The sequence below is a fragment of the Neomonachus schauinslandi genome, chromosome 12, assembly GCF_002201575.2.
Source record: "Neomonachus schauinslandi chromosome 12, ASM220157v2, whole genome shotgun sequence".
Taxonomy (NCBI): domain Eukaryota; kingdom Metazoa; phylum Chordata; class Mammalia; order Carnivora; family Phocidae; genus Neomonachus; species Neomonachus schauinslandi.
This window is the reverse complement of record NC_058414.1, coordinates 184,287-210,414: the sequence shown is the minus strand read 5'-3', so window position 1 is coordinate 210,414 and position 26,128 is coordinate 184,287. Positions and strand designations below refer to the sequence as shown.

Sequence of the window (26,128 nt, the reverse complement as noted above, 5' to 3'; positions counted from 1 at the left end):
GGGGGGGTGCATGGGTGAGTGTGCATGTGCATGCACGGTGGGTGAGTACGTGTGCATGTGAGTTGGGGTGAGTGTGCATGTGTGCACGCGTGCGTGCATGAGTGTGCGTGCACGGGTGGGTGAGTACGCGTGTGTGTGTGCATGCGTGTGTGCACAGGTGGGTGAATGTGCGTGTATGAGTAGGGGTGAGTGTGCACGTGTGTGAGTGTGCGTGCACGGGTGGGTATGTGTGAGTGCACGGGTGTGAGTGTGCGTGCACGGGTGAGCGAGTATGTGTGCGTGAGTGGGGGAGAGTGTGCGTGTGGGGGTGTGTGTGCATGGGTGAGTACGTGTGCGTGTGTGCATGTGTGAGTGTGTGTGTGTGCATGCATGGTGGGTGAGTACATGTGCGTGTGAGTGGGGGTGAGTGTGCATGTGTGTGAGTGTGCGTGCACGGGTGAGCGAGTATGTGTGCGTGTGTGAGTGGGGGAGAGTGTGCGTGGGGGGGTGTGTGTGCATGGGTGAGTACGTGTGCATGTGTGAGTGTGCGTGTGCATGCACGGTGGGTGAGTACATGTGCATGTGAGTGGGGGTGAGTGTGCGTGTGGGGGTGTGTGTGCATGGGTGAGTACGTGTGCGTGTGTGCATGTGTGAGTGTGCATGTGCATACACGGTGGGTGAGTACGTGTGCGTGTGAGTGAGGGTGAGTGTGCGTGTGTGCACGCGTGCATGCATGAGTGTGCGTGCACAGGTGGGTGAGTATGCGTGTGTACGTGCATGTGTGAGTGGGGGTGAGTGTGCGTGTGTGAGTGTGCATGCACGGGTGGGTATGTGTGCACGTGTGTGAATGTGCGTGCCAGGGTGAGCGAGTATGTGTGCGTGTGTGAGTGGGGGAGAGTGTGCATGTGCACGTGCAGCAGTTTCGGGGACTTGCCCTTGGCCGTTCCTATTACAAACTCTACGGGTCAGGGAACCACTGTGAGGGTTCCTCCAATAGCTACTAAGTAAGTCCATTCCGATCCTGCACCCAGGATCTCCGGGTAGGTCCAGGGAACGGGCAGATCCTGTGTGAGGCAGACGGAGGCCGCCTCACCCCAATATGCCCCTGCGCTAACCGGGGGCCATGATGGCACTCGGGGACCCAGACCTCGGTGTCCGTTTTCATGAAACAGCCATCAGAATCTCTGAGGGTTACTTTTACCCAGTATACACTCGCTTTATTATACTTCACGGATTATTGTGGGTTTTTTACACACTGAAGGTTGGTGGCAATTCTGTTCAAGGAAGTCTCCCGGCACCATTTTTTCCAACAGCATTTGCTCACTTCACATCTCCGGCTCACATTTTGGTAATTTTCGTGATACTTCAGACTTTTCTGTGATCGCTGTATTTGCCGTGGTGATCTGTGACCAGTGATCTTTGAGGTTACTATTGTGATTGTGGTGGGGCCATGAACTGCGCCCATGGAAGATGGCGAACCTGGTCCCAAAATGTGTTCTGACTGCTCCATCCCCCATCGCTCTCCCTGTCCTCGGGCCTCCCTGTTCCCTGAGACACAACAAGATTGAAATTAGGCCAATTAATTACTCAACAGTGGCCTTTATTTGTTCAAGGAAGAGGCACATGTCTCTCACTTTAAATCAGAAGCTAGAGGGGCGACTGGGACATTGCAAATGCTACTCCGGTGAACACAGGACTGGCAGGAGAGTGAAACAGCCTTATTGCTGACATGGACACAGCTTTAGTCATCGGGACAGTGGATTGACCCAGCCGCAACACTCCCGTCTGCCAAGGCCTCACCCAGAGCAAGGCCCTGACTCTTTGGTTCTGTGAAGGTTGAGGGAGGTGAGGAGGCTGCGGAGGAAAAGCTGGGAGCCCGCAGAGGTGGGTTCATGAGGTTTAAGGAAAGAAGCATCTCACGGGGGAGTAGCAGGTGCTGATGGAGAAGCTGCAGCAAGTCATCCCGAAGATCCAGCTGAGGGAACTCAGGAAGGTGGCTCCGCCCAACAACAGATTTCCAGTGTAGATGGAACAGCTCTCTGTTGGAAGCAGATGCCAGCTAGGATTCTCATCGCTGGAGAGAAGAAGTCAGTGCCGGCTTCAAAGCCTCAAGGCACAGGCTGACTCCTGTGGGGGAGAACGCAGCTGGGACTTAAAGATGAGGCCAATGCTTGTTGACCTTTCCGAAAACCCTAGCACCCCTCAAGTTGTGTCAGATCTCCTGATCCTGTGCTCTAGAAATAGAAGCACAGAGCACATTGGTTTACAACACGGTTGACTGAATATTTAAGCCCACCACTGAGATCCACTTGTTGCTCAGAGAAAAAGGATTCCTTTCCAAATATTACTGCTCACTGACGGTGCACCTGGGCTGGTCACCTGACAGCTCTGCTGGAGATGGATGGCGAGATGAATGCTGGCTTCACGCCTAACACGACAGCTATTCCGCAGCCTGTGGATCAAGGAGAAATTCCGACTTTCAAGTCTTATTAGTTTGAAATACCTTTTGTTAGGCCGTGACTAACCACAGACAGGGATTCCTCTGAGGTTTCTGGGGAAAGCAAATTGAAAGCCTTCTGGAAAGGATTCACCACTTTAGATGCCATGAAAAACATTCATGATTTATGGCAAGAGATCAAAATATCAGCATTCACAGAAATTGGAAGAAGGTGATTCCAACACCCATGGAAGACGTGGAGGGGCTCCAGACTGGAGTGGGGGGGGGTCCCCGCAGGTGTGCCAGAAACAGCAGGAGACCTAGAGTGCGAAGTGGGGCCGGAAGATGGGGCTGATTTGCTGCATCTCAGGATAAACAGATGAGGAGTTGCTTCTGGTGGACGAGCAAAGAAAGCGTTGATTAAGATGGAACCCACTTCTGGTGGAGATGCTGGGAAGATTGCTGGAGTGACAACACAGGATTTGGAATATCACACGACCCGAGTTGATAAAGCCCAGCAGGGTTTGAGAGGATGGACCCCAAAGTTGATAGAAGTTCTCCTGGGAGTGACATGCTGTCAAACAGCATCACCTGCTACAGAGAAGATGTCCATGCAAGGAAGAGTCAATCAGAGCAGCCAAGTTCACTGTTGTCTTCGTAAGACCACAGCGACAGCCTCGCCCACCTTGAGCGACCACCGCCCTGGCTGAGTCAGCGGCCACCAACATCAGGGCAGACCCTCCACCAGCAAGAAGATCGTGACTGTCTGAAAGCTCAGATGATCGTTCGCGTGTTTTAGCAATACAGTATTTTTTTAAAGATTTATTTATTTAGAGAGTGACGAGGGTGGGTGGGGGGAGAGGCAGTTCCCAGAGAAGCTCACGCCTTGAGTCTCTGAGACACCGGCGTGGTCGTCGAGTGAGAGGAGCTGTCCTCCTACAGCAGAGCTATTCTGTGAGCCCAGAGGGCTCGTGGCCGTCCGGAAGTTCAAACTCCTCGCACGCTCGGAAAACCGACCACGTGTACCCCTGCGTCTCCTCGTTCAGCGATGCCGCGGTGACACGCTGGAAATCGGCCTTGGATGGAGTCTCAGCACCACGAAAACCAGAAAACGCTCCAGACCAGGGCCTCTGCCATCCCTGAGCCCCAGTCGTGGGGCATCTGCCGGCTCTCTGCTGTGGCCCCCCGCCGGCTCTCCAGCTCTGTCCGCCTTTGGCCGCAGGCAACAAATTCTGCCAGGTGACCCTCTTCCCCTGACCCTTGGCTTTAGATCCAGAGCCCTGAGCCTACTATTTTCTCTTTTCAGTGCATCATGCCTTATCAACAGCCCCTCGGTCGCACAGTCTTAGGGCTGCTATCTCCCCCCGACTCCGCCCGAGCCCTTGGTCCCAGACAGCACCCCGGTGGTGCCCCTCCCAGCAGCATCCGCACATGCCAGCGGGGATGGGTGGTGGCTGCCGCCGCGGGCAGCAAGGTACCAGCACCGCCCCCTCCCTCCAGTCACCCTGCTGCAGGCAGCCCCCTCCGCACCCCACCTGACTTCTAGGACTGGCCCGGTACCCAGAAGGGAGGTCCTGGGGGGCCTGGGACGAGGCTTCTGGAGCCCACCATTTCGTGGGAGAGCGCACTCAGGTGAGGCCCGCAGGGCATGGGGCAGGATAAGACTGGGCCCGAGGCAGATTCGGGTCTGATCCCACAAGGAACCCTGGAGTATGAACAGCATCGAGAGCTGTCCCTCCTGAGGCTGGGACAGACGTTGTGCCCTCCAGCAGTCAGTCATTGGCTGGGGGTCCTGGGGAGGGAGGCTAGGGCCTCCAACTCTGGCAAATAAAAGTTCAGAATGCCCAGTTGCATTTGAATTTCAGATAAACAGCTAGGAAAATGTTCATGTCTGTCTCCAGTATTGCAGGACACACTGTATTTTCTCTGCCCGTCTTCGGGGGGCCACAATGTCGCAGGTGTTTCTGGGTGGGGTGACTTCGTGGAAGGACGGGGATCTTGGCAGCTCCCAACACCGTGTGCTGTTGCAAGGACAGAACAGAACCACTGTTGAGGGCTGGGGGTTAACTGCTTGCTACTGCGAAGAAATGCTTAGAGGATTGTTGTATAGTTTTCGTGACCTTTGGAGACTTAGATGGAGTTTTCAGGTGGGCGTCATTTTTTTTCACTTAAAGCAAGTAGGGTAGGCTCCTGCTATTGTAAATTATCTCCCCCACACGTTTCCAAGGTGGCTGCAAAGGTCATGAGTGTAGTTCAGCCACCGCGACTAGGACATTCGTGTGGGGAGCTGCGTCCGCTCGAGTTTGGCCAGTTGAACTCTTACCCCTGGAGCGAGTCAGAGGGGAGAACAGAGCGTTGCCCCCGATCCTTTCACACACAGCCCACCCCACCCTGTTTCTAGCTGGCGGGGCCAGAGTGAGGGGGGCAGCGTGTGGGGAGCCCCCACCAGAACCTCTCAGACATGGCCCAGGAGGGCAGGAGGATCAGATCCCAGGAAGCCGGGGGGGGCGGGCACGGGGGGCTGCTCACCTTCTCCACTCAGGCCTTGTCCCCCAGACAGCCAGTTGCTAACCAATTTCCAGCACAGCACAGGGTCTCCCTCACCTCGAGGCCAGTCCGGCTCCTGCCTCGACCCCCGGGGGCTTTCTTGAGCCCACCCTGTTGAAAGTAACTACTGACTACACACCCCCCATACCTTGCTTCCCCCCTGCAGCAGAGCAGAATGACTTGTCAGCCCCCCATCCTTCAGGCTGTACCCCGTCGACCCAGCTAACACGGAGCTTATCTGCAGGGCCCATAATCTCACGTAATAAATAGTCAGGAGCATGATGGCTCCCAGCCCAATACAGCGCCACCTGACGCCAGGCCCCAGGGGGGCCCTGCTGATTTTCCCCGCCTGCCCCTCACGGCTGCAAGGTGAGCCCACAGCGTAGAAATACCAACAGATACTCCAGAGCAATAAGGGCAGGACTTCCGCTAGCATGTCTTCTCAAGGGGCCTCCCTCTTAGCATTTCACAGAAGACGGTGTGCAACAGTGAAGAGTGAGGCCGGGCGGGTCCATCCCCCAGGGCTGGGGGCACTGCCACCTGACCCCCACATGAAACGGAGGGTCCCCGAGCAAGCAGAAGGGGGATGCATGTGCCCCCACCCCTACCTAGGAGCATGGGCAGCCCTGCTCACAGCCCAGGAGCACGCCCCCCCCTCTGGCCAGAGCCAAGGCCAATGACCTGGTCGCAGGACAGGACCAGACCTGGTCGCAGGGATGGCTCCCCGGTCGCTCTGGCCTCCAGCCGTGGCTGAGGAGTGCCAACCCACGGAGGCCAGCATGTCCTCTGGTCTGGGGGCTCATGATAGATGGGGTCTTGCTCTCCTGGGCACCACCTCTCAAGAGTGCAAGAAGGCTGCTTAGAGTGATGCTCTCCAAGTGGCATTTGGCTGTGGCCCAGAGAAAGGGAAGCTGAGCAGACGGGTGACATGCCCGGGGACCCTGTTTCATAGGATCTCCTCACCCTGTGATGGCTCTGGCTTCCGCAAAGCCGGACTGAGGCTGGGACACTGGACAGGGAGGGGCTCTCCTGACCCCCTCTGGGCCCGGACCTCTGGTCCAGGTAAGAACAGACAATCTTGCAGAGTGGCGGGCTTTGTCTGTGCCAACCTGCAGCTCAGCGGGGGGAGCATCTCAGTCCTGCAGAAACTGAAGGTCTGAGGGAAGGAGGGACTTGTCTGAGGTCAGGTAGCTCGCCGAGAACTGGAACCACGACAGGAGGCAGGCTGGTTGTCCCCCGGGGTGCCTGTACCTTCCCCCCTCTCCCCCAGACCCCTACTGCGCCAGCCTCATGCACTGCTCTTCCTCTTGTAACTAGGGTATGATAGTAAGATTCACCCCTTTAACTGTACAGTCCAGTGAGTTTTGTCAGATGGATATGGTTTCGTAACCACCATCAACCATCGAGATACAGAATCTTTCCACCTCCCAAAAAGTTCCCCCTGGTCCTGCCTCCTTGCTGTCAATCAGCCCTCCCACTCCCCCTGATCCCTGGAAACCATGGGTCTGTTTTCTATCCCTTCAGTTTTCCGTCTTCTTTGTAAATGGAATAATTAAGAACTTCCTCATCTCACCTTAGAAGAAACTGCCAAGCTGCTTTCCAAAATGAGCCGAGCCATTCTGTATTCCCACCAGCAGTGTTTGAGGGTTCCGGTTGCTGCGTATCCTCCTCGACTCTTGGTTTTGTCCATCTTTTAAACTTCATTCATTCTGGCCAGTATGCGTGGGCATGGCATTGTGGCTTGAATTTGCATTTCACTGACTGACTCATAATGTATATGTTTTTATATGCTTATTGAGTATTCTTCAGTGAGGCTTTTAAAATTGGGGTGTTGTCTTCTTGTTGAATTGTCAGAGATCTTTATATATTGTGGATACAAAGCATTTCATCAGACATGGTTTTGCCGCAAGGTGAGAGTAACTCTACCAGGGTCCTATTAGGGACTTGGAAGCACTCCAACTGCCTACACCCTGGCAAGAGCCCCTCGGCTGTCATGGCGGCATTCCTAAGCTGATGCCCCAGCTGGCCCGTCCTGCCACTGCTCCTCCAGAGGCAGGGCAGCACAGTGAGTGGTAGGAGAGGCTCTGGTGATCAAACCTGGTGTTTGCAGGCTGTAGGAGGGGCGGCTGACCTCTCTGGGGCCTAATGTCTGTGCTGCTCAGTCATGCACGGCAGTGACCGTCATGACTAACCCCCAGCCCTGTCCCTCCTGGGCTCTGCCTTGTAACCTCCCTGCCTCTGGTCATTGTGCTGTCACCAGCCGCACAGTCTGGCGAATACTCAGCTGTGTCCCAGCACCGGATCCCTCGCACACAGCCCCCGCCTGACAAGTTTTGTCTACTTGTCAGCTCACTAAATAAGCATCTATTAAGACTTGTCATGGGGGCGCCTGGGTGGCTCAGTCGGTGAAGCAGCTGCCTTCGGCTCAGGTCATGATCCCAGGGTCCTGCGATCGAGCCCCGCATCAGGCTCCCTGCTCAGCGGGGAGCCTGCTTCTCCTTCTCTGCCTGCTGCTGGGCACTCTCTCTCTCTCAAAAAAAAAAAAAAAAAAGACTTGTCATGGGCCAGACCTTGTATCAGACATTTCCATGTCCATATTTTTTTTAAAACTAGCTGTGTCTAGCGTTCCTGTTAGGGGAAGGTTTTTGACATCTGTTAGGTTTCTTCTTCTTCTAACCCATCTGGTCAGGCTTTTCTATGTCTTCCTGAGTCAATTCTGGTAATTTATATCATTTTAAAAATTATCTCTTTTCTCCAGATTTTAAAGATGTATTGAAGCAAGTCTTATCTATAACCCATAAAACTTTTCAAGTTCCCTTTCTTATCACTAAAGTTATTTGTTGGTGCCTTCTTTTATCCTTGATCAGATTACCACGTTTACTATTTTACTGTGCTTTTCCAGGAAATTGTGTTTGGGGTTTGTCAGTCAAGTTTGCCGTTGGTTTTGTTGGTGTTTTCTGTATCACGTGTTTCTGCTTTTACCATTATTGATTTTTTTAATTCTGATTTTCTTTAGGCTTACTTTGTTCTCTGAAAGTTAGGGTGTTTAGCATCCTGAGAAGCAAGCTTAGCTCGCTGATTTTGTCCTTATTTTCTCTGTATGTGCATGGGAGGGTATTAAATATTCCTTTGACCCCTCCTCTGGCTATTAGCCATACGTTCTGGACTCAGCACACTCATGGTTACTCATTTATAATGGGTCAGTAACCCAACCCAAACTTCCTATTTCGCCCAAAGGCCGTTTACAACAGCCCTACTGCTGGGTGTGCGTTAGCTCAAGCCTCCGTAAATATCTGTGTTTCTCCAATTGCCTCTGACATTGTCCTGCTGGCCCCTCTGTGGGGAATGTTCCTCTACCTGCCACTTCTCCCCCATGCACGGGGCTGTAGGAATGAGCCTTGAGAAGCCCTGTCCGGGCCCCCAGAGCCCCGTCAGTGTCCTGCATGGCCCCAAAAGACACCCACCTCCACCCGCGTCAGCTTGTATGGGTTACTCGCTGGTCTCTCCTGCTACATTGTAAGTCCTGGAGAACTAAACACGGGTCACCTCCGTGATCTCGGACCGAGCACAAATCAGGTACTCAACGGTGTTAAAAACACAAGGACTTCAAGTCCCTTTCCAATCTCTGTTTTTGGTCATTGACGCCATCATTCTGGGTGTTAATTAGGGCATGCTTAATTGCTGTAACCGATACACCCAAACAGGAAATGGGTGTGCTCTGTAGACTTGTAGCCCTTGCTCCCGTGATAGCCAAGTGCAGGTGTTGGCCAGCTGGCGGGTCTCCCCTTCTCCTCCTTGTCTCCGTGTAGCTTATAGAAACATGGGAAAGAACCCAGAAGAGCCATTCTCTTCTGAAAAGCCTGGACCCAGCAAGGGGATGCATCATTTCTGCTCACATTTCACAGATGCATCTCACTGCAAGAACCGCGGGCCAGCCACACGGCTGGCTTTGGGACCACAGGGGATCTGGGCCCACAACTGGCCGTGTCTGCCACAGTCCACTCCTCCAGCCACCACGTGTCCATGCCCGCCTTTCTGCCTTACACACAGAATGCACACTAATTCCTCCCCAAAGGCAATGACCCACGATGCCTCGCCATCCCCGCGCCAGGGGCAGTGGCAGGCATCCCTACTAGGCCCGTCCCTCCTCACTCGTGGGTGAGGGCAGCGGGGGCAGCATCCAGCATGGTGCAGGGCGCCTGCTGGGGAGTGTTGCTGAATGAATGAACGCACGAGTGTGCTTCGGTGGTGATCCCATTTGGGGAAGTCAGAGACATGCTCGTACTGTACAAGTAGACCATTCAAATTCACCATTTTAACCACTTTTTAAGCGTGCAAGTCAGTGGCATTAAATACATCCACAATATTGTGCAACTCTCACCACTTTTCCCCAAGCCTTCTCATTGTCCCAGGCATAAACGCAGTGACTCCCCCTCCCTGCCCCCAGACTCCCCTGGGAGCCACTGTTCATGAATTTGTCTATCGTGACATTTTGTCTAAGCGGAATCCCACAACATCTGTCCTTTGCGTCTGGCTTAGGTCACTCGGCGTGATGCTATCATCCATGTCTTGTGTGTCGGGATTTCATCGCTCTTCAGGACTGAAGAGTGTTTCGCTGTAGTTGATACTGCACTTTGTCTACCCATTCACCTGTTAACAGAAAGTGAGGTCGCTTCCACCTGTGGTTGTCGTGGATGATGCGTTCTCGAATCCTGGCACGTGGGCATCTTTCTGAGTCCCTGGTTTGGGTTCTGTGGGGAATATACCTAGGAGTGCAGTCTCTGGGTAACATGGTCACGCTGCATCTAACGTTGTGATGATTTCCACAGCGGCTGAACCAGCCTGCGTTCCCACCAGCAACGTGTGCGGGTTTCACTGTCCCCCACAGTCTCACCAACACTTCTTTTCGTTTTTAACCTAGCCGCCCTCAAAGGGTTGAAGTGGTTCCTCACTGTGATTTGGTCTGCATTTCCTGAGTGACTAGTGCTGTTGAGCATTTTCTCATGTGCTTACTGTCCCCTTCTCTGTCTTCTTTTTTTTTTTTTAAGATTTTATTTATTTATTTGAGAGAGAGAATGAGAGACCGAGAGCATGAGAGGGGGGAGGGTCAGAGGGAGAAGCAGACTCCCCGCTGAGCAGGGAGCCCGATGCGGGACTCCATCCCGGGACTCCAGGATCATGACCTGAGCCGAGGGCAGTCGCTTAACCGACTGAGCCACCCAGGTGCCCCCCTTCTCTGTCTTCTTTGCAGAAATTCTGCTCAAGTCCTTTGCCCATTTTTAAATTGGGTTGTTTGCCGTTGAGCTGTTAGAGTTCTTATTAAACCCCGCACATCAGACCTTTATCTGATGCAAGATTTGCATCGGTTTTCTCCCACCGAGAAGGCCCCGCCAGGGTCTTCTCACCCATCTGATGGCGTGCTTTCTTGCACAAGTTTTTAATTCTGCAGAAGTCCAGTTTACCTCTTTTTGGTTTGGGTGTTATGTTTAAGAAAAATCATTGCCAAACCTAAGGCCATGAATATTTACACTTATGTTTTCCTCTCAGCATCTTATAGTTTGTGCTTCTTGAATGTGTATATTCATGTACTTCGTCAAGTTCGGGAAGTTGTTTCCCCATTATTTTTTCAAATACTTTTTCTGCCCCTCTCCACCTCTCAGCGCCTGCTGGGACTCCCACAGTACTCACGGTGGTATGCTTGGTGGTGTCCCTTTGTCCTTTCTGCCAGGCAGCCTGGACAGTGCAGGGGCCTAACCTTCATGTTCATTGACTCTTTATTCTGCCTGCTCAAATCTGCTGTTGACCCACCCAACCCCAGCATTTTTTTTTTTTCATTTCAGCTATATTGTACTTTTTGGCTCCAGAATTTCCGTGTGGTATCTTTATATAATTTCTACTCTTCATTGTCATTCTCTATCTGTTCATACATCATTCTCCCAACTCCTTTTAGATCTTTATCTGTGGTTTCCCTTAGTTCATCGAACGTGTTTAATGTCTTTGACTAGTAATTCCAATGTTGGGCTTCCTCAAGGATAATTTCTATTAAATTCTTTTTCTCCTGTGAATGAGCCATATTTTCCTCCTTTTTTGTACGCTTTGTAATTTTGGGTTGTTGTTGAGAACGACATTTTGAAGCGTATAACGTGGCAACTCCGGAAGTTAGATTCTCCCCCTCCATGAGGATTGGTTTTCTTGCTTGTTGAGGGCTGCAGTTGTCCATTTGTATAGTGACTTTTCCAAACAATTTTCTATAAAGTCTTCTTTCTTTTTTTTTTTAACTTTTAAAAATGTATTTCTCACGTGTGGTCCCTGAAGAAGTTTCTGTTTTGATGTTTCTGCAGTCAGCCTGTGACCTGACAGAGATTTTCTTAAATATCTAGATCCCCCACCCCCAAAAAAGGGGAATATTTAACTGGCTTTGTATACCTCAGGCTGAAACAAAGGCAAGCTCTGCACTGAGCCCTCAGGAAGCCCAGAACAACCGAAGTACACAACCCAAGGGCCTGGCTGCCCACCCTCCCTCCAGCCAGGTGTTTTCGGGACTCGGGTGCTGTCCCCATGGCCATGATAGGGATTAGGTGTGGGAGCTGGTTTGTGCATCCTGCTCACTCACAAGCCATCAGTAACCTCTCCTTTACTCAAGCACTCCCCAGGTGCTGTAACTGTCTGATCAGGCTTGTCAGTTCCAAATTAATTAATTTTGATCCTTTTTTCTAAGTAACGGCTGTTTTGCTGGAGGAACTAACCCTGGAGTATCCTCCTTCAGCGTTTTCTGTGATGTCACTCCAAATCATTCTCTTTTCAGACAATAAGTCACACTGCTTTAGGGCAAGCTTGGCATCAAAGAGACTGTGCCACCTGCCTGTGTCCTTAGGACACTCCGAAATAATCAGCAGGCACAGGGTGGGGATTTGGCTTTACACCTGCCATAGATCTCGAGTATTGGATGGCCTGTGTTCTAAACTCTGACCCAGGGGCTAAAGCATCCTCTGGTAGCAAAAATAGCTACAAGTTATTGAACAACTTGGATTGCCAAGAATCTTATCTGCATTAACCTGTTGGATCCTCTCAATAGCCTCGTGAGGGAGGTACATTGTTATCTGCACTTTACTGATAGGGAAACTGAAGTGCAGAAAGTTAAGGGACTTGCCCAAGAAATACAGGCAGTGAATGGCAGTCAGTCTTCAGACTTTGGGCTGGTGACCTCATGCTCCTGTCCTGCCCTAGCAATATCCTGGTCCTGGGTGATCCCTTCACTCTGCCGCCCCCGCCCCAGCCAACGTGCAGGATGCTCCCTGTTCCCTTGCTCTTACTCTGCCCTGACACCTGGCCCCAGGCCTCCAGCGCCATCTGCTGTCAGGGGCAAACACCGGGCAATGCAGACCTTAGTGGCCACCCCCGCCGGCTGAAGCTGAGGTCTCCGAACATTTCTAGCCTGGAGGCAGCTCCAGAGGCTCTTTCCTGACCCCTGTGCGTGCTTGGCCCTGAAGGAGCCCTCCATCTAGTCAGGAAGACTAACCTGCCAGCATACCTAAAGTCAGGCCGGCCTGGGAATGAATCCCAGCCACATCACTTACACCTGTGGGATCTCTGAAGTCCCTTTGCTGCTGTGGGCCTCGGTTTCCCCATATAAAATGACAGCCCTAAGCTCACAGGTCAGTTGCGATCCACATAAAGCGTCGGCCACAGCAGGCAGCATGTGGAGGCCTCCGGGGGCTCGTTATCGTGACCCCAGGATGTTCTGCTGTCTCTAGGCTCATTTCCTCCTGGCCTCGGTGCCTGACGTCATCCTACCCCCAGGCCCCTGGCCCCCCTCACACAAGGGCACAGCCAGTCTACCCTGCAGTAAGCAAACACTTGTGACACTGCGCTGACCTCTAGGCCCTGTTGCATCAGGACAGGGGAGTGCCCAGCTGGTGCCCAGCTGGTGCCAAGGGCCACCAGGCCTGTGGGGGTGGGACTGGCATGCTGGGCTCTCTGGCTCCCGGCCCCATTTTCTATCCCGCTGGAATATGGGGTCTGGAAAGTGCCAATTTAACTGTGAACCTCCATCCTTCAGAGTCTGGGCCTCAGAACTTCTGGGCAAAAATAGCAGATTTTTCTGCTATTTGCAGAACAAAACACTTCTGTTTTGTTAACTTTGTTTAAAAATATTTCTCGGGGCTGGGCGCCTGGGTGGCTCAGATGGTTAAGCGTCTGCCTTCGGCTCAGGTCATGATCCCAGGGTCCTGGGATCGAGTCCCGCATCGGGCTCCCTGCTCCTTGGGAGCCTGCTTCTCCCTCTGCCTCTCTCTCTCTCTCTGTCTCTCATGAATAAATAAATAAAATCTTAAAAAAAAAAAAATATTTCTCGGGGAGCTTGAGTGGCTCAGTCGGTTGAGTGTCCGAGTCTTGGTTTTGGCTCAGATCATGATCTCAGGGTTGTGGAATCGAGCCCCACATCAGGGTCCATGCTCAGCGTGAAGTCTGCTTGGGAATCTTTTTCTCCCTCTCCCTCTGCCCCTCCCCCTGCTCATGTGCTCCCCACCACAAGTTAAATCGATTTTTAAAAATATATATTTCTCTATTACACATTCACTGCAGAAAAACATAGGAAATACAGAGAAGCAAAAAGGAAAATAAAAACACTCCTATTTCCACCATCAAGATAATTACTCTGCTCACCTTGCTCTATTTCTTAGTCATCTATTGCTGTGTCAAATATTACCTCAGAACTTCGTGGCTTGAGACAACAAGCCTTTATTATCTTACACAGTTTCTGTGGGTCAGGAGTCCAGGAGTGGTTCAGCTTGGGGGTCTGGCTTGGGGTCTCGTGAGGTTGCAGCCAAGAAGCCAGCTGGGGCTCCATCATCTGAAGGCTCGACAGGGGCAGGTGGATCTGCTCCCAAGGTGGTTCACTCACCTGCCTGGCAAGTGGTTGCTGAACCATTCGCAGGAGGCCTCCGTTCTTCTCAGTAGACCTCCCCATAGGACCTGACTGTCCTCAGGCTGGCTTCCCTCTGCGTGAAGAATCCAAGAGAGAGCAAGGCAGAAACCACCATGTTTTTGATGGCCTAGCCTCAAAAGTCACACTCTGTCATTTCTGCAATATCCTATTAGTTACACAGGCTAGGCCTCCTCAGCATAGGTGGGGACCACGTGGGGGGCAAATAACACAGGTGGGCTCAGTGGAGGCCCTGATGGAGGGTAGCTGCCACATTCTCTCTAACAGCATGTCAGGGACATCTTTCCATGCCAGGAGATGCAGATCAATCTTACTATTTTTAATGACTCATAAATGTAGCATAATTTATCAAACCCATTCCCTGTAGCTGGATATGAGGCTTATGTGCCATTTCTTTCATCCTGGAATCTCTACCACGTGAACTTGTCAGATTATTTGCTAGAGGTAAATCAAGAAGAAAATGAAATCGTGCCTGTTGACCTAGCTTCATGCACAGCCAAGGGATGAGAAGACTGGCTGGAGCACAGAGCAAGGTCCCTGGGATCCTGCTCTCTCTCCCTGTTAAGTGGGGAGCTCACTATCTACTGAAACGTCCTAGCCCATTGTCAAGAAGTTCTGTGTTGTCGTTGTTTTTAAGAAACCCTATGCACAAACTATGTTCCTCCAACCTCTTTAGGACCGCCCTTGAATACCGAAGACTCCAAGTATGTCCCTCATAAGCCATTTACTCTGAGGCCCAACCTTTCCTGGACCCTCTTATCTGGACAGGTCAGAGCCTCACCTGGAGCCCAGACTCACTGATGTCACCTCCCCATCTGAAGACGAGGCAGTGAGACAGGGCAAGTGATAGGCACATGGGAGGGCTGGTATGAGGACTGAGTCTGGCTCTGCAGGACTGCCTAGCATGGGGAAGTGGGGACCCCTTCCTGTGCTACTGTTTCCGCAGAATGCATGGAGGGGGGCTGGGGAAAGGGCTCTGGGGAAGGATGCTTGCTAGTCAAAGTGCAAGCTTTGCAAGCGGAAGTCCAACTAATGAGAAAGGGGGCCGTGTGCCCCAGCCCTTGTCCATCCCAGCCTCCCAGAGGAGAGGGCTGGAAGATTCTGAGCCTCTTCTCAGGGGCTGTGTGCTCGCTCCAGGAGAAGGGCAGCTGCTGCTTAGCCTGGCTGGTCCAGAAGGACCCCCACCCCCACCCCCATCCAAACCCAGGATGAGCCCCATCACGGCACACACACAAAAAAACGGCGGCTCAGAGCCAGGGGCTGGTGGGTCAGTGACCTGTTACAAGTGGGTCTGGTGAAGGTGCTTTTGCTCTATTTTAGGAAAGGGATCGATCGTGCCAAGGGCTTTCTTCGGGGTGACCCACTGGCCATTGGCGGTAGAGTCTGGCATTCTGTCCGTCCACCATCCCCTCCCCCCAGCAAGTCGGGAGCTCCTGCTAATTTTAGCAGGGCCTGGCAGATGCCTATCCCGGGCACGACAAGTTCACTCCCCTCAGGGGCTGGGCTGGGGGGGGGGGGACGCTGCATGCCGTCCAGCATCCAGAGCGAGCTCCCGCCTGGACCTCTACTGCCCAAACCCAAGAATGACCTCCGACATTTAGAGGCAGGTTTTAACAATTTACAGTTTACAAGTCCCGACAAAAACAAGCATTTTTCACCTTGGGGGGGGGGGGATGGCCCTGGGCTGGGGGCAGCCGTTGGGGTGGTGTCCCACCCCCCCAGTCTCGAAGACCCCCCTCTTTCCTTCCCTGCCCCCCCCAGTCCCCTAGGCTCGGCTCTCATTGGCCCAAATGAGGTATTGAGCAACTCCCCCCCCCCCATCAATCCTGCGGCCTCATTGGCCGAAGGGACACATGCACCAGAGACAGGAGGAGCGGGGCAGAGCAGGGGACGGGGAGTTCCCTTCACATCCCGCTGGGGGGTCGGGGCAGGGTCTTTTCCAGCCTCCCCGGAAACCCACCAGGGATTCCCGGGGCCGCAGTCTGGCCTGCAGAGGCCAGGCCCTCTCGAGCCCTCCCTGTGCGCGGGGCTCTTCACTGCACTTTCCCGCCCCCGGCAGCGTGGTGACCCCCAGCCCTGGCACCTCCAAGGACTGTAAGGCAGATAGACTAGTTCTGTCCCCTCCCCACAGCACCTCCAGGCAGCTAGTCCCCACACTGGGGTGCGGAGAGCATGGGCACCAGCCCCTGGCCTTGTCCCCGCGGTCCTGGTCAGCCCTGTCCCTGTGCAGGCCGCCTTTGCCCTCCGGCCCCGCCTGACCTGGTGGCAGTGAGCAGAGTATTTCAACACCTGCGCTCTCCGTGCAGAAGCCCTGGCAGCCTGCCGAGGGCACCTCTCCCGTAAGGTGGCCCTCACCTACACAGGTGGGCCTCAGTCTCCAGCCTGCAGCCCAGCCCCACACCTCAGCAGGCGGGGTGTCTCCACCTCCCCCCAAAACCTACCTTTTGGCCCCTCGGAGAGACGGCGATGGATGCCACCAGGAGTCAGGCCCAGGCAGCCTCGAATCTGGTAAGGACCATCCCAGAGTGAGGGAGAGTGCTTCGCCCCACCGGACCGTGCATACGGGGCAGTCGGTTTGGCAGAGTCGACGTCGATGTCGGGGTGGTGCTGGACCCCTGGAAGGAAGCATTAGGCTGAGGGGCAGCTGTGCCTGTCACTGACCCCCTCCCCACGGCCCCCTCCTGACACCCACGGTCCAGACTCTCCAGGAGGGGTCTGTAGGGATGGCGTCTTCCAGGGCACTCACTCCTGGGGCCAACAAGGCCAGACTGTCACCTGAGCTCAGGCCTCACATAGCCATCTGCCACTCGGTGCCCATCTCCCCTCGGCTAACAGACGTGCCAACGTGCTGAGCCCGAGGGCCTGTTCCCCCCCCCCCCCGTCTCAGTGAGGGGAGCCTCTCCGGGTGCCCAGGCATCAGTGTGTAGACAGTCCTTAAGGCCCCAGCCTGGACAAGGTCATCGGGTGTCGAGGTCAGAGGGGTAAAGTGGGAGGGGTCAAGCTGTCTGGGTGAGTAGGATGGGATTGCATCTGGGGCGGGCTCAGGTGGCAGGATGTCTGCCCCCTTTATATGCTCTGGGACCTCATCCCCAGGACTCAGAGAAGAAGGCAGGATACCTGGGGGTGCCCAACTTGACACATGAGGACACTGAGGGGAAGGCCCGAAGGTGCTTTCTACCCCAGCGCAGTCCTGGGAGGCCAGCCTGTATGCAGCTGTGGGCCTCTGAGGACCAGCGAATGAGGCCCCTGCGCAAATGCCAGGAGGACCTGTGGGTTCCAGCGCCCGTCCCAGCGCTCTGGAGGCCAGTGTGAGCCTGTCATGGTCCAGCGGCAGCTTGGCTCCCTGGGTGCCACACAGTGGGTGACCGTGGGCCAGTTGCCCATATGCTCCTGGGGTAAAGGATCCCCTGGTCCAGGAGAACCAGGCATCTGTAGGCCCCGATGCACATGAGGAGGGGGCTTGCACCCACCCCGGAGGTCACTCCTCACCTTGAGAGGCAAGATGTGCTGGAGGCCAGTGTCAGCCCGTGGCCACCTAGAGGAACCTCCCAGCAGCACCCCTCCCCCACAAGGAACAGGAAATGCACACAGTGTGGGGGCCCGGGGGCGTGGGTCCTCACCTGCAGAGCCTCGCTTGGGCAGGGCCCAGCATGAGGGCAGGTGACCTGGTGTCTCCTGCACACCCGCCCCACCAGGGACAGGCTCCCCCCCAACACACCCTGTCCAGGTGGGTGGCCTCCCCACAGCCCCAGCGAGAATGCAGACCTACTTTTGCAGAAGTGCTGCCAAATCCAGATTTGTCTGTACAAGTGTCTCTATTTAAATATTGGCAGCAAACTTAAGCTTTTGAGAATATTGTACAGGACAAAGTGAGACCCACAGCGAGAGGCAGCTTTACTGACAGAATGGGATCATCTCAGCCTTCTACTCCTGCTGCGTGGTGTCCCGGCAGGGATGGACGTCCCGGGGCAGACGTGGGGTCTTCCTGGGTCTCCACCGTCCCAGCGCCGCATGCCCTCAAGTGCTTCTGGGACCCTTTCTATAGAACAGATTCTTGGAGAGAAACGGCTAGGTTGAAATTAAATGTTGCCCGTTGACCCGGTGGTTTGACTTCCTGTGATTTCTGGGGTTCCACACAAGGGTCTCTGTGGCCTGGAAGCAGGCAGAGCGGGGGTTTCACCCACCGTCAGTGGCAGAGACCCACGGTGGGCCTGGACACAGAGGGCGAAGCGAAGCCTTTGGCCCAATGCCCCTCATGAGTCTAGGGTCATGGCCACCGAGCGGGCAGCACAGCAACGGGGAGGGGTCTGAGGCTGGACCTTTGCAGCGTCTGCATCGCTCTTGCAAGAGTCTGTGATGTCCTACATTCGGTCCCCCTGGACAACCCTGTCTCCGGGGAGATGCCCGGCCTCCTCTCAGGGACTTCGGCTCTTGCGCGTGCGCACCCCACCAGAGGCTTCTGCGAGCCCGTGCTCTTCTCAAAGCCGCTGCGGGCTCCTCCTCCTGGCTAACCGCGACAGCCGGTATGGGACGCTCGGCTCGGGGTGTGGCGTGTTGGCAGAATTCTGCAAGCGTTAATGTTTCTACTCCTTGCTGGCACATTTTACATTCAAAAGCGTGTGAGAGACAGACCGAGGGGGCCAGCCTGTGGCCGTGCGCCCCTGAGAACGGCCTGGATTGCTCCACCAAGGAGGAGGGCGTCTATGGGGCTACGCTCCCACCTGGGCCCAGAGCTGCAGAATGGCTTGGCAAACATTGGTGTTTGGTTCTGTGTGTTTTGTCACGGACTCTGTCAGCTCCGTCCCTTTGTGACCTTCCCTAGGTTCAAACTTTTAAGTGTAGGGACGTGGTCCCTAAGGAAGGACCTGTAAGCCTTAGGAATGCTGTCGGCTGCCGGGAGCCAAAAACCTGGCTTAATTATGGCTTCCGGTGATTCGTGGTTGCTCCCACAAGCAGCACATGGAGGTGGGAGGATCCAGAGCTGGCCAGCACATCGGGACCGGGCTGCTCCGCCTCTCTTCCCGCCATCCCTCCCCGCCAACAGCCTTGTCTCCTCATTGTCACAGGACAGCTGCTGCAGTGCCGGCCATCACACTCTTACACCGCTGTGTTCACAGTTATGCAGGCACTGACCTTCCCAGGAAGGGAAGGTCCTGCTAACATCAGACTTCTCTTTCCCTGTCATTGGCCAGAACTGGGCCACATGCCCGGCACGAAACCGATTACCGGCAAAACGGCACAGGATAGCGGTGCTTGGCTTGGCCCGCTCATGGGCTGTACCCTGGGCTGGGGAGGGGCTGCCGTTCTAGCTTTTCAGCTGGTCTTAACAGGGAATTTGAACTGAGGGGTCATCTCGGACCCAGGGCCAGAGGGCCAGGGAGACCCCTGGCGTGTGCAGGACGCCTGTGAGTTGGGCCATCCAGGCCCCCACCCCACGCAGCTGCTCCCCCTTGACTCCTGCACAGGCAGAGCAGATCCTGGCCGACTTCCAGCTGCAGGAGGCTGACTTGAAGAAGGTGATGCGGCGGATGCAGAAGGAGATGGCGCGGGGCCTGCGGCTGGAGACCCACGAGGAGGCCAGCGTGAAGATGCTGCCCACCTACGTGCGCTCCACCCCGGAGGGCTCAGGTATGCTGTCCTGGGCGGGCAGGGAGGGGCCCCACACGGCAGCCAGAAGCTGCTCAGCTGGGGACAGCCAGCCCCAGGCCCCAGCAGGGAGAGGCCCCCCGCAGGTCCTTGCTTATGGTTCGGACTATCCCCAGAGACCCCAGACGGGCCCTCCCCACGTCAGCCCCAACACAGGCTGGTTCTCACCCCAAGCTCCGCCAGCCCAGCCCTGGGGTCTTCACCCCGGCCTCAAGAAAATGGGCCGTTTGCATCTCACAGTAAGAAACTCGTTCTTCAGGGTGGTGAGGGGACCCCCCCAGCCCAATCCTGAGTCTGGGCCATTTCACTAGGTCTTCACTTGGGACCTGGGCTTGGGATGGCTTTGGTCCAAGGCAGGGAATTCCCATGGAGTTCCCCACTTCACCTCTGACCGTTTCCCCAGTAGACCTGGGGCTCCCCAGATGCCAGCGTCAGCAGCCCCCTTGTCCAGCTCCTCATCTCCCCCACTCCCTCCTCTCCTTCTCTCCCCGGTCTTGGGGTCCTGCCGGGCAGGGCCCCAAGGCTGATGCACTTCTCCCTGTGCCTGCAGAAGTCGGGGACTTCCTCTCCCTGGACCTGGGCGGTACCAACTTCAGGGTGATGTTGGTGAAGGTGGGGGAGGGCGAGGAGGGGCAGTGGAGTGTGACGACCAAACACCAGATGTACTCCATCCCCGAGGACGCCATGACCGGCACTGCTGAGATGGTGAGCCGCAGGGCCGGGAGCCGTGGGGCCGGATCAAGTCTGCCCAGGATCTCCGGGCTCGCTCGTCCCGGCGGGAGGGCCCACCTGTCTGCCAGGGCCAGGGCACCTGTGGGCAGGAGAACCAGCCAGCCTCAGAGGGCCCAGGGAGGCCGGTGAGAGGCCTACCTGGACGGCCACCAGGCATAGCCCCAGCAGGTCACCTCCTGCCCAGTTTCCCAGAAGGATCACAGGTGTGACAGGGCAGCTGAGAGCACACACTGGTCCAAGCAGCACACAGCCCATGCATTCTGCCTTCTCCCTGTGTGTCCCTCCCTCACCTGCCACCAGCAGAGACACCGAGGGATGACTGTAGTCATAATGTCTGCCCAGGCGGGAATGCTACCCTGCCCGTGGGGAGGGCTCAGGAGAGGGTACAGAAGTACAAAGAGCCCTCAGAGGAGGCGGGTGGAGGCAGAGCCCATCCCCTGGGGGCCAGGGTTTCAAGGCAGGAGTCCCGTGGCAGCCTGGTCCTCGCCACCCCCTGCATGCTGCTGGACTGGCCATGAATCAAGGCAGCAGGGATGGTGTGAATGCCTCACGGGGCCCCCACACCCAGCAGGGAGCTCGGCCGATGAGCGGGGCACTCAACAACAGCCAGTTCTGTGGCCAGGCCCACACGAGCAGGGTAGGGGCTGGTCCCCTGCGGGCGAGCGGCGGCCAGGACACCTGGAGGCAGCGAAGGACACTCTGGGTGGCAGAGACAGAAGTCCGAGTGCTGGCCACGGCTGTGCCTCTGTCCGAAGCGTGCGGCTGGACGCCATGGGGTCCAGTGGGAGGCACGGGCTGACAGCGCCCAGCTGGGCTGGGGACCAGGCCCGTCCTGGTGTTGCGCTGTCCCCGCGGCAGCAGCATTTGGGACAGGGGACACAGGGGAGCCAAGGGAAGGTTCGGAGGCCGTGCTCTCCTGCGGCCCGCGGCGAGGCGCTGCGGCCGACGGCCAGCTTGCCGTGTGTCTTCCAGCTCTTCGACTACATCTCCGAGTGCATCTCCGACTTCCTGGACAAGCATCAGATGAAGCACAAGAAACTGCCCTTGGGCTTCACCTTCTCCTTCCCCGTGAGGCATGAAGACATCGACAAGGTGGGGCCGGGTCGGGGGGTAGACGCGTTCCTCCGGGAACTCCCTGTGCCTTCAAACGCAGCCCCGTGTTGGGAAAGAGCCTTGGGTTCGACCCGTGGCTCTGTCACTCGCCTTTTGTGAGACTCTGGGAAATGGAGATACGGCTGATTCTGTTTGCCCGAAGCCCTCAGAGCCCCGCGAGGCCGGCAGGATTATCGCCCCGTCGCAGATCAGGGACAGGCTAGTGACCGGGAGGAGACTGCTGGCTGGCAGCCAGAAGCCAGCACAGACATGTGACGCAGGCCACTAGCGGAGGCAGGACTGTGCGGGGGCTGCGGCTGCACCTGCCACAGTCACACACACACACGCACACCCTAGACACATACACACGTGCATCATCCGTGCATACGGACATACAGAAGTCAGCACGCACGCATCCGTATGCACACACGGGTCAGTCACATATACACTTCTACACATGTCCGTTCTACACGTGTGTGAGGATACATGCACGCACGTGTGTGCATTATACACGCGTGTGCACATGGCAATTCTATGTGTGAGGATACATGCATGCACGTGTGTGCATTATACACGTGTGTGCACATGGCAATTCTACATGTGTGTGAGGATACATGCATGCACGTGTGCATTATACATGCATGTGCACACGGCAATTCTACACGTGTGAGGATACGTGCATGCACGTGTGTGCATTATACACGTGTGTGCACACGGCAATTCTACACGTGTGTAAGGATACACGCATGCATGTGTGTGCATTATACACGTGTGTGCACACGGCAATTTTACACATCTGTACAGGGTACGTGCATATATGTGTGTGCATTATACACATGTACACACATCAATTCTACGTGTGTGTGTAAGGATACATTCATACATACGTGTGTGCATTATACACATGTACACACATCGCTTCTACACATGTACAGTGTATAAATTACACACACGTCTGTACACATCAGTTATAAATACATACAAAATACCTACGACCTCTCAGAGAGAGAGCCAGTGCAGTGCTCCTTGGTTCTCCAAGCCCGGGCCCCCCAGTGCACGAAGGGCAGGGACAGGACGGCCGCTCTGGGGCCCGGGGAGACCGTCCAGGAAGGGGTGAGGCCACTGTTGCTTACCCTCTTCCAGTTGGGTGTACTGCAGGGGAGGAGGCCCAACATGATTCAGGTTGCTTTCCTCCGGACTTCATCCTTACTCTGGGTGGTGCCGCTGGGCTTTCCATTAGAAACACTCTCACACTTGGGCTGGAGGCCGGCCCTGCAGAATTGGAAGTAGTCATAGAGAGTCGTCTCCAAGCCATGGTCTGCTGAGTGGGATGCCTTCACCCTGCCCCAGCATTCGTCAGCAGCCACAGGCCCGCCCTCCTCTTCCCTCAGGGCATCCTCCTCAACTGGACCAAGGGCTTCAAGGCCTCCGGAGCAGAAGGGAACAACATCGTGGGGCTCCTCCGTGACGCCATCAAACGGAGAGGGGTGAGGCACCCCCTGACCGCCCTGGGAGCCCCCCTCCTCTCTGGACACGAAGCCAGGGACGGCTTCCTGGGCGTCCCTCCCCGGGCGGCACGAAGCCCAGAGCGGCCCAAGCCGAGACCCCAGCCCCATCCCTGTTGCCTCTGTGCCTCTTGGCAGGACTTTGAAATGGACGTGGTAGCGATGGTGAACGACACGGTGGCCACAATGATCTCCTGCTACTATGAAGACCGCCGGTGTGAGGTTGGCATGATTGTGGGTAAGGATTCACACCCTGCTCTACCCGGGGGCCTCGGCAGCACAGAGCCTCTGCCTGCCTTTGTCTCTGGCCCTGAGGCGTGAGGACCAAAAGTCCTGGGCCACGGGTGATGGCCAGAGCAGGGCCCCTGTGCCAGGCGACAGGGTGTGGGGCAGTCTTGAGGAGATGCAGGGGCGTCCTGAATGCAGCTAGTGTATCCCAACACTCACAAGTCCCTGCATCAGACGGCGCACGGGCTACAGGTCTGCCTGGCCCATCGGGATTTAATTACATCCCCTTATCTGGTAAATTGACCAAACTGGACAGACTTGTCCCCGTGGAAGAGGATAAACACAGGTGGCACCATCCTCTCCTGCACAGTCTTCCTGTCCCTGCACGAAGGCCAGGAAGGGAGCGACACTAGCCCCAGCGGACCTCGGGCCTTTCTAGAAGCTCCTGAGGGTCAGGAGTGTGTACTGAGCATGGCTCCTGTCTGGGCAGTCACCTCCTGGGCATGCAAGCATGGTGTCTGGGCTCTGGCTCCCCAGAAAGTCAGTGGCAAAGTTGTTGGCTTCGCGGGGCCCCTCAGAGCCAGCCCTGAGGGGTTGTCTGTGCTCACAAACCTGTCTCCAACAGCATGTCCACATCCTCACCTGCCGCCTGACCTCGCTCCATCCTCCTCTCATTGCTCACATCTCCTCCTTCCATGTTTGACTTTCAGATGGAAAGCCGGCCCTGAGTCCCCCGCCTAAACAGGAGGGGCAGGACCCTGCTCTCCTGGCTGTCCCCTTCAGAACTGCCTAGGGCAGCTGAGTCAGGGCACGGCTCTCCAAGATGCCCCGTCTTGGTGTCTGAGCTCTGCAGCCCCTGCCTCGGGCACACCCCTGCTGGAGCAGAGATGGCTGAGGGTGGCCTGGCCCCACACCTGTCCTGCAAACACTCTGCTCAGTGCTTAAAAACATCTTTATGATAATGACCAAGATCCAGAAATTGAGAGGATGCACATCAAAGTCTGGATTTCTGGGGTTTTTTTTTCCACACACACACACACCAAAAAAATGGGAAGGCCCCATTCCTGCTGGGCAGGTCCACTGGCCAGCATTAGAGTTGACGTCCCCAGTGGTGTTGAGGGCTGCTACCCATGCCGTCACACTCAGAAACCATTTTGAAACTTCATCATTTCTCAGCAAAGGACACCACGTTTTCACTTTGCAAGGGACTCTGTAAATTACAAATTCCATAGCACTCCCAGGGACCCAGGCTGTGCCTTACTCACCCCTGGGTGCCCCCAAACCAGGGCCCAGGACAGAGACGCTCAAGCACATGTACGTAAAGTGCTAAAAAACAAGGATGGTGGGTAACCAAGATAAAACCACACACATCTCTAATTGGCAAAGCACTTTGACACGTTTCACTCCGTCCTCCCAAGTATCCAGGGAATAAGGTGTTACCAGCCCCTACTGGGGACGAGAAACAGCCCAGAGAGATGGGCTCATGGATGCAAGGTCACACAGCAAACCCAGGTCTTTTAGCCCCTGGGAGAGTCGCCTTGCCCACGTCGCCAGGCCAGGCAGTGGTGGCTGTGGCAGCAGGAAGCTGGGAAACTAGGGCCATGGGGGGCCTCCTGCAGGGAGAGGCGGGGTCCCAGGACTGCCGCCCCTGCTCCACCCCACCCCCGCCCCAGCGGGGCCTGACCCCTGGTCCCCACAGGCACAGGCTGCAATGCTTGCTACATGGAAGAGATGCAGAACGTGGAGCTCGTGGAAGGGGACGAGGGCCGCATGTGCGTCAACACTGAGTGGGGCGCCTTCGGGGACTCCGGTGAGCTGGACGAGTTCCTGCTGGAGTACGACCGCGTGGTGGACGAGAACTCCCTGAACCCCGGCCAGCAGCTGTAAGGACCTTGCCCGCTGCCGCCCCCCACCCCCACCCTACTCAGGCAGGCAGATAATAGGCTTGTTTTTAAACAACTCTGGGGAAAAGCAGACTGACAATCCTTTTGCAAGTTCCTCCCTCCTTGCGCTCACTCGCCTCCTGTGAACCAGGAACCGTGAGAGACATGAAGGTTTAGTCCCCCAAAAGAGGGTCTGTGGGTACATAAGCCGGGATCACCCCCCCTTCCGGCAGGTGACCACTGCATAGGGAGGCTCTGAGACCCCCGAGCAACGTTCAGCGGGTTCAGCCCAGAGTTCCCCGGAGTAGACATCTGTCCACGGTCGCAGAATGAACAGTAGTGTTTTTCGCGGAATGCTGCGGTTTGGCTTGAACGGCTTGAACAGCTTGAGACCCAGCCCGCACAGAGCTCGTCCTGAGTCATGGCTATCCTAATTAACCGCCTAGCTGCCGGGCGCGTGTAATCCCTTCCTCAGCCCTAAACCTCCGCTAGGTCGGTGGGATTCAGTGCACTTCGAGATGAAAACGCAGAGGCTCACATATGTGAAACACGCGAGCGCTAGCTCGGCGGAGCCCAGGAGCCCAGGGCCCCAGGCAGGGCCCCAGTCCCTCTGAGCCTGAGTTTCCCAACCATCCGGGGCAATGAGAACAGCTCCCATCACGCGGCTGTGGGAGGACGCAGCGGGCTCAGCGCAGGGCCCTCGTGAGGACGGTCGCGCAGCCCGCACCGACGCCCCGCAGTAGGGCAGGGTGCGGTCCTGAGGCCCCAGAGCGCTTCCTAATCCTAAAATCCTGGTTGATAAATGAGGGGACCGGCCCGAACCCAAGTTTGCAAGCGGGGTGTCACACTGCCCCACCTGGCCTCCTCGTGGCCGCGCGTGGGGACCTCCATGACGGGGATGACCCGGCCGCCCTCTGTGCAGGTACGAGAAGCTCATCGGCGGCAAGTACATGGGCGAGCTGGTGCGGCTCGTGCTGCTAAAACTCGTGGACGAAAACCTGCTTTTCCGCGGGGAGGCGTCGGAACAGCTGCGCACGCGCGGCGCCTTCGAGACGCGCTTCGTGTCGCAGGTGGAGAGGTGCGCTGGGCGCGCCGGGCGAGGGGCGGTGTCTAGGGGGTCGTGCGCGGGGGGGGG

General features: G+C 56.0%; 1 protein-coding gene across 1 annotated transcript in view; it reads left to right on the top strand.

The window, feature by feature from the left end:
- The window catches only part of GCK (glucokinase), a 36,416-nt gene that overhangs the window by 9,074 nt on the left and 1,214 nt on the right, over positions 1-26,128 (top strand). Inside the window, exons 2-8 of the mRNA XM_021703713.1 lie at positions 19,373-19,535; positions 20,104-20,258; positions 21,258-21,377; positions 22,769-22,864; positions 23,021-23,120; positions 24,810-24,993; positions 25,916-26,071. Coding sequence (XP_021559388.1) covers positions 19,373-19,535; positions 20,104-20,258; positions 21,258-21,377; positions 22,769-22,864; positions 23,021-23,120; positions 24,810-24,993; positions 25,916-26,071 — 974 coding nt within the window. The remainder of the gene's footprint in view (positions 1-19,372; positions 19,536-20,103; positions 20,259-21,257; positions 21,378-22,768; positions 22,865-23,020; positions 23,121-24,809; positions 24,994-25,915; positions 26,072-26,128) is intronic.